The following is a 12933-nucleotide window of genomic DNA, read 5'->3' as shown; positions in this document are numbered from 1 at the left end:
ATATGCAGTTCGAGATAAAGCAGTAATTTTTCAGTTCCATATGTCTGCGTAAGCATTAATCACACTATTTGGCATGTGTGATCCAGCTATTTGGCATTCGAAAGTTTTAATGTTTAGTAATAAAAACCTGTGCAGGAATTCTTCTGTCCATATAATTAACATCACGTGGAGAGAGATTGGGGCCACGTGTGCTGACCCCACCTGCATGCTGTCCACACACTGGGGGGCTTGTCTGTAGAGGGGAAGGCTGCCAAACTGTGCAACGAGGATTCCAGCTCATGGGGACAGCCTGTGTGCATTCAACAGGCTTCCCTTCTGTAGACAAGCCCCCAATATATGGACAGCATGGGGACAGGATCAGCATGGCACATACAGGTGAGGCCGCAATCACTCTGTGTGTGATAAATCACCTGGAGAGAAGTACGCCCAACTGGGGCTTGAGTGTGGAGATTATTGGAGGCAGAAGTTAAGGGATGACATTCTGGGGGGAGTACACAGTATGTACACTCTATGGTAAAGTCGCATGGCATCTGGAATAAATCAGGATTCCCTAAACACTGTGGCTTTCTGATACAGTAGAGTTTGTCTGCTTATAACTAATTGAAGCAGTTGATATGACACCGCAAAGGACAGTCCCACAGTCAAACAAAAGTTAAACTGTTTTTTTGAGAGGTGTCAACATCTGTCAAAACAACAGTGACAGGATAGCTATTATTTCTGTTTTCGCAATCTCTGGCACAATAACTTCTTTATTGTGTCTGCTCTGCCAGCTAACTTGAAAGTCAGTGCAGAATGTTTCTTTCAGGAGCAAAGGACACCTTCAGAAAGCCCTTGCGAGTTTGTAATTATTTGCCTATAACTGGCAGGCTAATGTCACTTTTCAGTAGGTAACTTCTCAATGCTGCACTCTGAAAGCTTTTTCAAACGTTAAGTAGGGCACTTACCACAGTTTCTATAAACCTTGGACATGTATGTGGGGGTTGCTTGTTTTGAGCCCCTGTCAGAAATTTCCTGCACATGCAAAACTATTTATTTATTTACTTATTTACTTATTTATTTATTTCATTTCTATACCGCCCAATAGCCGAAGCTCTCTGGGCAGTTCACAAAAATTAAATCCAAACAACATACAATAAAACAATTTAAAATATACAGAACATTAAAACCACAATATAACAATACAACCACAATAAAACCTAGCAGCAGTGCAAGAGTTTAAAATACAGATTTAAAACAGCAAAGATAAAAATTTAGAAAGCTAAAATGCCTGGGAAAATAAAAAGGTCTTCACCTGGCGACGAAAGGAATACAATGTAGGTGCCAGGCGAACCTCACTAGGGAGCTCATTCCAGAGCCGGGGTGCCACAGCAGAAAAAGCCCTCCTCCTAGTAGCCATGATAAACATGCTAGCTTTGCATTTGCAGCCCCCCTGAGAGGACTATACCATGTTCCCTACTCAGCCTTTTTTAGACCAATATAAGCATGAATGGTTTTTTTTGCTTGGGTAAAACCACCTATAAAAACAGGCATCCTATGTCGAACAGTAGAAGTGGACAAATATTAGCATTTTATCAGTGTCAGATTATCTGTACTTAACCCATTGTAAAAGTTACCATCCTTTGTATACAATTATTATAATGTTATATTTTGCATATGCATAAGTATTTACATATTTTAATGAACAAAGCTAGTACCAAGCTGTAATATTTCTATACGCTGCAAATATGAAACATGACAAAACCTGTACTAGCCCCTAAAATGCCTTGAGGTATAAATTTGGAATTCATGAGAGTTTAAAAACAACAACCCCAAAACATTAGGAAATCACTGAAAACTTGTTCAAAACCTTGTGTTAGCTTTCACAAGTACATCATTGCAGGTTAGGAACTTGACTACGAGTACAACATTGCAGGTTAGGAACTTGACTTTGTCTATAGCCTGTCTTCATCCAGTCTCCTTTTTCAGTTAGATGGGATTGCCAAACAATAGGAGACCCAAACCCATAACGTGGGGTGGGGATACAAGTTGAGCATGGGGATTAAGTAGGATTGCATGCTTTCAATAGTTGAATGCATCGTTTATATGTAGCAGGCCCCAATCAAGTTTACTCCCCAGCATATTCCATGAAATGTGTTCAGGTGGCAGAGCTAGCAAAGGGACCTCTGGTGGTCAGCTGCTCTCAAGGACTTAGGCAGAGTTGACAGTACTGTGCTAGTTGGACCAATGATCTCACTTGGGACAAAGGCACTCATAGTAGGAAGTTCTGGTGGGTGTAACTTCTAGCCATGTGTTGACCCTTTGGATAAATGGAAGAGCAGGTTGAGGTTGAAACAACAGCAAAAGGCAAAATATTGTTAGGGAGCCCCACTTGGCATTTTTAGTAACCACTGAATGCGTAAGAATTTAGCAGATTCGCTTAAATAATCTGTTTAAAATAAGGTTCTTTGTCAGTTGAGAAGCTGATACAAGTAGCATTTGGAGATATCAGGCTATAAAGTTCCTCAGTAAAAGTTGAACAGTTAAATATTTGCTTTGCTACCTGGGGTGCACATCTTGAAAACAAGAAAGCCAATGCATCTGCTGAGTGATCTTAACAAAATAATTATCAGCTGCCCTTTTCTGTTTAAGGATATTCAGACACGTGGCATTCATTATTCTGTGACTCCTGGATATCATCTCAAGCCTATTCACCAGGAGAGTACTTAAAATTCACTAATACCCTTTCTTCTTTCAGCAGATTAACATATTTATTAAATTTTATTATCTGAGGGTGCACACACTGTTGTTCTGGTGCTAGCCATTCATTCTGAGAAACGCATTGCAAATTGGTTACAGACATAAAAGCAAATAAAATTGCTTTGGGAATACAGTTTTTATATTTGGAGGCATTTACTTGAGAGTAACAGTATGGCTGATAACAGAGTGAAGACACTCTTTGGGGAAAAGAAGGCTTGCATAGCTCCTTCAAGTTATCTCTCCCTGCCCATGCTTTATTTGTATTTACATCCTGCCTTTCCTCCAAGGACCTCAAGCTGGCATATGAGACTGTCTTCCCCCTATCTTATCCTCACAAGAACCCTCTGAGGTAGGGTAGGCTGAGGGAGAGAGAGTGTGACTAGTCCAAGCTCACCCAGTGAGCTTCATGAATGAGTGGGGATTTTAACCTGGGACTCCCCAGTCCTAGTCTGACAGTCTAACCATTACACCATGCTGGCTGTCATATGAACGTATGAAGCTACCTTAAGTCAACCATTAGTTCACCTAGCACAGTACTGTCATGGGAACATAGGTGGCTGCCTTATACCAGTCTAGGCTATCTATCTAGCCTAGATAGATAGAGCACAGCACTTTTTATCAGCTTAGGCTGGTATACCAACTACACCCTTATCTGGACAGAGATAGCCTAGCTGCAGTTATCCATGCTCTGATAACTTCTCGTCTGGATTACTGCAATGCATTATATGTGGGGCTGCCTTTGAAAATGGTCCGGAAACTTCAGCTGGTTCAAAATAGGGCAGCAAGACTGTTAACAGGGACTGGCCAACAAGCTCATATTACGCCAGTACTCTTCCAGCTGCACTGGCTGCTAGTCCATTTCCAGGTCCAATTCAAAGTGCTGGTATTAACATTCAAAGCCCTTAACGGCTTGGGGCCAGGTTATCTGAAGGATCGCCTCCTCCCATATGTGCCTGCCTAGACCTTAATATCATCCTCGGTGGTCCTTCTTCATGAGCCCCTGCCAAAGGAAGTGAGGTGGGTGGCTACTAGGAAGAGGGCCTTTTCTGCTGTGGCACCCCGGCTGTGGAATGAGCTCCCTACTGGGGTTCGCCTGGCATCTACATTGTATTCCTTCCAGCGCCAAGAGATTACCTTTTTATTCTCCTAGGCATTTTAGCATTTTAGCTCTCTAGCCTTTTAGCTTTGCTGTTTTAAATCTGTATTTTAAATCTCTGCATTGCTGCTAGGTTTTATTCTGGTTTTATTGTTATATTGTGGTTTTAATGCTTTTTATATTTTTGTATTGTTTTACTGTGTGCTTTTTGGGTTTAATTTTTGTGAACCGCCCAGAGAGCTTCAGCTATTGGGCGGTATAGAAATGAAATAAATAAAGATCTATTAAAATAATTTTTACCCCACTCGTCAAGCAAATGAAGTCTTCCAGAGTAGCTTATATACCAATAAAAAACAAGATAGTCCCTGCCATTAGGCTTACAATGGAAAAAGTCATAACACCAAAGGAAAAAGGATTGAGAGGGAAGAGGAAAAAAAGAAACTCAGGCACTAGTTCTTGGTTTAGAATGACCAGCTGGAATGGAAAACAGTTCAAAGGGTACTAGCCAAATGTTGCTGGTTGCTCTGCTACAGCTTCATGGAATGGCTACTGCCAGATGACTGCCAAGTTGCTTGTGTTTCTGCTACAGCCTGATGGAATGGCTGAAGCCAGGCCAGAGGGAGGAGCTGGGCTTCTCCACAATGCTGATAGTAGTCTTCTATTCTCTTTCCTCCCAGGCTGCAGCCTGATAGAATGGCTGAGGTCAAGTGACAGTTCATCTAGCCCAGCACAGTCAACTCTGACTGGCAGTGGCTCTCCAGGGTGTCAGGCAGAGGACTTTCCCATCGTCTGATCCTTTTAACTGGAGATGCCAGGGATTGAACCTGGGATCTTCTGTATGCAAAGCATGTGCTCTACCACTGAACCAGGATCCCACTCCAGTACTGTCCGCTCTGACCTCTGGGCCTTTCCCAGTCCTGCTACCTGATGAGATCTTTTAACTGGAGATCTGAGAGAGAGATTCTGTGACCTTTCACATACAAAGCATGTGCTCTGCACTGAGCTATGCCCCCTCCTCCTGATGTTTCAGGAGGACCCGTCTCAAGAGTGTGTGTAACCACCATCTGCTATTGTTGGGCACCACTAGGCTTTAATTAGGAGGCTGTGGATTTGACACTGGAGTGCACAGTGTTTGAAAGAACTGGACCTTCTGGAATCCCGTGTGGTTTCTAGTTCTGCAGTTTACTGCTCAGTGTCTACTCCTTACAACCAGGTGAGCCTGAGTAGCTGAGAAATGCCAGGGTGGAAGTTACACCTTCTATGAAACCTTGCCCTGTAATCCTAGGCAACTGGGGACTGACTGCCATTTCTCAGGTGTGAGAAAAAGGTATTTTGCAAATACCTGATTCATCATGCATGGCTCACACATGCATGAAAGTCGCTTGATCTCTCATTACCTGACTATTCATAGAATCATAGAATAGTAGGGTTGGAAGGGGCCTACAAGACCATTGAATCCAACCCCCTGGTCAATGCAGGAATCCAGGTCAGAGCATCCCTGACAGATGGCTGTCCAGCCTCGTCTTGAACGCCTCCAGTGTGGGTAATTGGTTCCATTGTCATATTGCTCTAACAGTCAGGAAGTTTCTCCTGATGTTCAGCTGGAATCTGGCTTCCTGTAACTTGAGCCCATTATTCCGGCTCCTGCACTCTGGGATGATGGAGAAGAGATCCTGGCCTTCCTCTCTGTGACAACCTTTCAAGTACTTGAAGAGCGCTATCCTATCTCCCCTCAGTCTTTTCTTCTCTTCTCAAGGCTAAACATGCCCAGGTCTTTCAGTCGCTCTTCATAGGGCTTTGTTTCCAGTCCCCTGATCATCCTTGTTGCCCTCCTCTGAACCCTCTTCAGCTTGTCTGCATCCTTCTTAAAATGTGGTGCCCAGAACTGGACACAGTACTCCAGATGAGGCCTAACCAGTGCTGAGTAGAGGGGAACTAGTACTTCCTGGGATTTGGAAGCGATGCTTCTATGAATGCAGCCCAAAATAGCATTTGCCTTTTTTGCAGCCACATCACATTGTTGGCTCATACTCAGCTTGTGATCTACAACAATTCCAAGATTCCTTCTCACTTCTAGTGTTGTTGAGCCATGCCTATTTAGTCCAGCGTTTTCTCACAGTGGCTTAGGAGATACATCTGGGAAGCCCATAAGAAGGAAATGAGGGCAACCACTCTCTATTGCTTCTGTTCCCCAGCAACAGTTGTTCAGAAACATCCTGGAGGCAGCATACAGATATCAGATGATGAAGAGTTCTGTTTCTGGTGATGAACCTTTACTGGATTATTCACACATATAAATTATAACATTATGCTACAGTCAACAGGTACATTTGCATGTGTATGAAGTGGCCGTTAGAGATGCTATGTAATGACTTCACAGGTAGCAGAGCTGAGCTTTGGCTTTTAGAGCTGAGGCTGGGTGTGTCTTGGCTCAGATTAAGCCTTGATCCTAGGACAGGCAACACTTTCTCCTGTAGCACCTCTCTACAGTCCCTTTGCCTGTATTCACATGCTACATAACTTTTGTATAAGGTCCGTTATGTTCTGGCAGCAAGCGTTTTCCATAACATGACACTCTCCCACTCAGAAGTTGATGAAGGGGCCTGCAGCTTGTCCACACTAAGGACAAATGTCAACCCAAGAGCTACAAAAGGGGGTCATGGGCACCTATATTGACAATTTTGTTCGTTTACTTTGCATTGCCAGTGCTTATGGACTGTATATTTAATTTCATACAGGATAGCACTGGCATGAAGCTCTGGAAGAAACGATGGTTTGTTCTTTCTGATCTGTGCCTTTTCTACTATCGGGGTAAGTTTTCAAAACATTTCTAAGCATTAAAGGCTAAGCTACCCTTTCCAAAAATGAAATATGTGTGTGTGTCTTTAAATAAAAATGTTGACATGAATAGTGCTCATTCTGTCCTCCTTCTGATACAAACAACTTGACAGGTAAACTTAAGTTTGTTCCACAGAATGTATAAGGTTCCTTTGAAAAGACTGGGCCATAACTAGTTCTGTATGCCCTCCAAGCCTTTTTCTCCCCCATCCCCCGACATGGGATGCTTCATGCTGCATCATGTGCTTTTGAACTTAAATGGAGCTTCAAAATCTGTATGCAGTGTTGCAGGGCATGTGTGTATGGGTGCACTCCTGGCCTAAAATAGATTAAAGTCCCTCCAGATATGGGTTTATTTTTCCATGCAGCTTGCTGAATTGCAGCCCAAGCCACTGTTATGTTTTCCCTTTTTTCCTATTGATCTGATGTACTGAGATTACCTCCAGTGTTAATTTCTAATATTCCACCCATTTGCTGACAACTTTCTTTTCTTACATTTTTAGCTTATGGAGATTCCCAGAATAAAATAGTGAACTGAGTATGGGGAAGTTGAATAAAATCAACTAGAAAGTGGAAACAGGTCCCAATAATACTGAGGAATAGGAAACTTCCTTAAATATGTTCAGCTCTGTGGGAGACTTAGTGGAAGCCAGAAAAGGGACCTTTCATCGTATCTAAAACGGTTGCAAGTTCATGGGGAGTTTTAAACTGCAAATCATTCTGTATTCTGAGTTCTGCAGTATAAAAATAACCACTACAAACATATTCTGTTTTTTCTTACCATTTTAACTGCCATAGCTCCTCTCCTCTCCTCTCCTCTCCTCGCCCCACCCCCACCCCGATGCTGGGAATTATAGTATGAAGGTGTGAAAATTCTGTCTGTTAGAGATCCTGAACTGCTGCTTCTCCTCACACAGCTATAGTTCCCTGGAGAAAGAGCATGACTATTTAATCAGTATAAAGTCTGAAGAGTAGATACTTGGAGAGAGGAGGATATGGGGAAAATCACACAGACATGGTAAAAAAATTGGTGTGCCCCATATTGTATGTTAAGGTTAAAGGTGAGGCCCAGATCTGAAAATATTGAAGAGTACTGTATGAGGCTGTGAGGGAAAGGCTTAATACTTGTGAGCGGGCTGGTGATGGGCAGAGGCTGGTGTGCAAGAAGTGAAATCACAGGCAAATGCAGGGCATCTGTTTTCACAGCATTCTTGCAAAACACACATTCTTGCAAAACACACATTCCTGTTGACACCTTAAGTGAGGGGCAGGCAACCTACTGTCCTCCAGGTGTTTTGGACTACAAATCCTATAATCCCTTACCACCAGCCATGCTGGCTGGGGCTTACGTGAATTGTAGCCCAAAACATCTGGAAAGCATCAGGTTGCCTATCCCTGCTGTAAGGAATACTGTTCTTCCCCTGTTTTATTAGCCCTGTTGAATGAGGGATGGGGAGATTCCTTGATCATCATCAAGGGCTTATTGGAAGTCTTAACATAAGCTAGACGTCTCATGAGCTGGACATCTGCATATAATTAGCATATGTTCCAAGATATTATACATTAAAAATCAGTCATGGGAAAAGTTAATGAAAAATATAATTAGTTCAAAATTGGTAGCCTTTAAAATTAACTTGAGTTAAGTTAATAATTAAATATTTCTATTTTCAACTAGTTAAAAGTTGAGTTAAAAATGAAGTAACTAGTTAAAAGTTAGTTCATGAGAATCCATGAGATTCATGAGAATCCATGAAACAGTGAATTGCCTATTAGCACTACTTTTCATTTTCAAATGCAATGAATGAGTTTCTTTTCCATAGACCACAGATGCACTAATTTACTTTGATCTCACTTTATTTTAAATCATATAAAGAAATATTGTGATGGAAGTATTTTAGTATGAAATGATTGTTATTTAATGAAACTTAGCAATATTTAATGTTATTTAATGAAACTTAGTACTACTCTGAAATAATTTATCACATAAAATCACACTGGCATAAATATATGATAGACCTACACAAATTTAAATTAAAGAAAGGATATTTACTTACATATCTTTTGAGGCCTGTAAATTTAGCAGCAAAAATGACTCCTTCCCACTCTCACTGGGATCAGTGTCTCTGTTCACATGTGGTTGTTCCCTCTCCTGCAGCCACTTGGCTGCTTTGATGTCTTCTGCAAGTGCACAGAAAACACCACCATGAACTAAGAAACTCTGGGACTTTTTAAGAGGCCATGACCTGGGTCGCATGTGACAGTGAATCGTGGGTTAATTAATTAACCCACAATTTGTCGAGCAGGAGTGGGAGTGAGTGAGTGCACTGCCTCTAGCAAATTTCTCACTTTCGCTTTTAATCAGCAACCTACGATCAGCTGGGTCATAGTTCGTTAGAATGATGTGTGAACCCAAAGCGCTCAGTTGTTTAGGGGCTAAACAACTCAGCAGTTAATCCATGGTTTGTTGTTGGGTTAACTGCTGGGTTGTTTATCCCCTAAACAATCCAGCACTCTGAGTTTGCATGTAACAGTCACCATCTATGACCCAGCCGATTATAGGTTGTTGATTAAAAGCAGAAGCGAGGAGCACACCGGAGGCAACGCACTCATTCACTCCCACTTGTGCACAGGAAATCATGGGTTAATTACATGCTGTGTGCTGGTGATGAAATTGAGAATATTCATTGATGAAATCAAAATAGAAATAACATGCAATTCCAGACACTGATATGGGGTGCAAACCCAAGATTTCCAGCAAAACCATAGCAACAATTTTAAATGGAATTAATCCCTCTTTGAAGGGATTTTGAAGTCCATCATATCTATAGTTTTATCAAGGTAATTTTAAGTACCAAAATTCTCATGTTGTAATCACTTTACAAATTCAGAAAGATTATAGACTGCTGGAAAAACCAAGCCACTGCTGAGTCAAAACTAGTGTAACTGTAATACTGTAATTTTAGACATGGAGACTTTGGTTGAGCTAAAATTATATTATAATTAGGGAAGTGGCCAGATTGTTGGTGGGTTTTCCTACTTATAGGAAAAGTAAGTTCAGCTGTTTTCACCCTAGCATGCAACTCCTTTGTTCAAGGCAGTTGATTTTGTTTTCTTGGGAAGCATCCCATTGTGCACATCCAGCATATCAATCATACCCAAGTTCAAGAGTTTTATTTATCTGTGTTGCTAATTCTTTTTAATGTTTTCCACTTGATTAAATTATTGGTTTTAGGCTAGATAAGAAATATAAAAGCCAACTTGTTTAGAATGCATAAATAAATAAACCAAAGCTATTTTTATACCGTATCCTCTGGGAAACAATTGAAGCAGATGGAGTTACATAATCAGATGTTCTAGTAATCATTTGCAAGCATTAGAAATGGTTATTGGAACACACCAAATATGTTAACCCTCACCTGCTTAAGTTGTTAGAATGTGAAGTTTTTAAAAACCTGGCTTGTACACAGTATGGTTCTTTGTAATACCATTTGTAAATGGCTGCGTAGGTTTATTCAGACCTCTTTACCATGGTGGAATATAAGGAATAATCTGAATCAGAGGCTGCAAAGAAAACAAGATTTTGTAACATGCTATTTATTTACAGTTGTGATGTGGACCACTCTACCTCAATTACTAAGGAAATTCGGAGCTTCCCCAGGTTGACCATAAGGCCTACTTTACAGAGGACAGTCAGAAGGGCTGTCAGAACACAGTCCTCTGTTTGAAGGCATCTTTTATTTGAAGAGTTGTCCAGTCAGTTTTAAAGATAAAGAACTATAAGAAGTGAGAGTAAGGGCCTTGAAATTGCCCATCAAAACTGTGCGCCTGGACAGCAGGCTGAACAGGCACACGGGTCACCTTGTCACAGTGTTTTTCCCCACTATGGTGAGATGTATTTCTATTTGAATTATAGGAATTCTAAATTTGCATCTACATAACATTAGCATATGCAAATGTTGTGTACATCTGTCCTCTTTTGGCTCTTTTGTGGCAGTAAGTAAGTGGCCACCCTAAGCTTCTCAGTTCTCTCTGGTTTGGGCAAGATTTTTAGTTGGAGGTGTGGATCAAAGCTCACCCTCGAGGCAGAAGGTACACTGAGAGCAATCATACTCTCCCCCCACCCCTTGGATTACAAGGTGGGTTTGTCCATGACTTTTGGTTGTTAAACCCACGAACAACCCATAGTGCCCGGGTTCGCACATCACAATGCAACCTACGATCATGCCAATCAGAGGTTGCATATTTAAAGCGGCAGCAGCATGTGTGAACTGGGTCATAGACTTTATATTTACACTTTTTCCCTGTAAAACACACATGCACACTTGTTACAGAAAAGAAAAATGGCTTGGTTAGTACACGCACCCTCTAGCCCATAGGCCAGGATACTAGTTCTGATAGGCCTAACTGAGAAAGAGAGAGAGAGAGACATATGAAGGTTAGGGGAAAATAGCATTTACCAATTAAGGAGGACCAGTGCAGGGGATTGCGAGGTTATGCCACCAAGGGATCTTGGGTGTTGGTGACTATAGTGGGCTGCAGGGGAGGAAACTGATAGATTTAGAAGGAAAGGAAAAGCAATAGAGCAGAAGCAGCTATAATTATCTGACTGCAGACGAAGGGGAATCCAAATGACTTCACTTCCTGGTTGGTTGCAAAAAGTTAGAAACTGCTGTGGGCGTAGTCTACCCTCGGGTTTTTCAGTTTTAGTTCCAAATTCAAAATGGGACATTGTCATAAACTGACTCAAGTCCCAGTAAAACTTTTATTGCCGTAATTCCAGTAATTAGCTTTAAGCTTCTACATTCCCAATAAAGATCCACAAATAACATATTACAACACAGTTCCTTGACCAGGATCAGTTTATAAGTATCTTAACAAAAGATCCAAACAATCTTGGGTTCAGCAAACAGAATAAATTCAAAGAAGTTTGTAGTTTTATCCACAAAATGAGACAAGGAAGCTTTCCAGGTTAAAAAAAAATGTTGCTTCCAGCAGACTCTACTGTCTATTGCTGTCGTTTAAATATAGTGGAGTGTCTGCTAAAGATCACTATTGGACATTCAATCCTGGCAGGAAAACCTAGCTTGCAAATGTGTGCTCTCTGCCTTACCAGGCACCTCTGTTCCAACACATCTTAGAACACACCCCAGAAGCCCCCTGTCCTGCAGAGTCCTCCCCCTGCTGCCTCATTCCCATGGAAAACACCCATGGTTGAGAAGCTGGGGCCTCCATTAAGGTCAGGTCTCCCAGTTGTGAAAGATAGGCTGTACCAGTATCTTGATCTCATACTTTCCCGGCTTGTAATGAGGTGGGAGGCCTGGTAAAATTAAATTCTCAGGCGAGTGGCTTACCACAGCTGGGTCTGGCTCCAGAGTGTCCCCTTCTGACTCCGAATCGATGTCACAGGCTATAGCTCCCCCCAGACTTGGACAAACTCTGACAGGCATAAGCTTCAAGCCACTTAAGGTACTCTTGAAGACAAAATTATCAAGGAACAGCCCAAAGAATAGCTTTGCTAGTTTAGCCTTTGCAGTGATGGAGGGGAGACCAAACAGAGGATTATCTGTTATTTGGGATTCCAAAGCCATCACAATTTGGGTAAAAATAGAATTTGGAAAGAGAGCCTTGGAACTGAGGCTTCTCCCTAGAATTCCCAGTAAGAATAAAAATGTTTGCATTCATCTTTGGACTTTTAGTAGCTGCTTCCCAATACTGGAGACTCAGTTCTTGACCTCCTCCAACCTTGGACTAAGGATGTCTACATGGCTTTATAGGTCAGGCTGTGTTCCTGTACATATTGAACCTGCTTCTGGACTCAGCATGGCACTTTACCAGGGGATAAAACTTTATCTCTGGGTATGCAAGGCAAACTGATCTCTCTGTAGGCAAACATAACAAGATGGTTCAGTAGTAAAGCCAGGAACTCTGGCCCCGAAAAAGTGGGAAAGGCACCAAAGTGGAGTGGAGAATTATACTAGGAAAGAGTCATGAGGAATGATCAGATCCTGGGTTATTATCAGAGCTAAGACACAGCAGTTTGAGGGATGCCCAAGCAGAATGAATGAACAGCTGCTGCTCAAACTCTGAGGCAGTGATAGGGTTGGAAACAAAGGGTATAAAGAGCACAGTAGGTTACAGGCTGGACCCAGTATGGGTCCAAACAAAAGAAACAATAGTTTCATTCTGCCAGACCAATAGACGGGGAAGTTCCTTGCCCCCTGATTAATTTACATCTGGCAGGCTATACAGAACAGCACAGTACA

General features: G+C 41.8%; 1 protein-coding gene across 18 annotated transcripts in view; it reads left to right on the top strand.

Moving 5' to 3' along the window:
• Positions 1 to 12933, top strand: part of PLEKHA5 (pleckstrin homology domain containing A5) — a 267495-nt gene that overhangs the window by 162849 nt on the left and 91713 nt on the right. For all 18 annotated transcript variants that reach the window (XM_084809202.1, XM_084809207.1, XM_084809201.1 and 15 more), the window contains one exon: positions 6571 to 6643. In XM_084809202.1, the coding sequence (XP_084665328.1) occupies positions 6571 to 6643 (73 nt within the window). The remainder of the gene's footprint in view (positions 1 to 6570; positions 6644 to 12933) is intronic.

Source organism: Heloderma suspectum, chromosome 7, assembly GCF_057233095.1.
Source record: "Heloderma suspectum isolate Gila_16-S chromosome 7, 16-S_ref, whole genome shotgun sequence".
Lineage (NCBI taxonomy): Eukaryota > Metazoa > Chordata > Lepidosauria > Squamata > Helodermatidae > Heloderma > Heloderma suspectum.
This window is presented reverse-complemented; position numbering and strand designations above follow the sequence as displayed.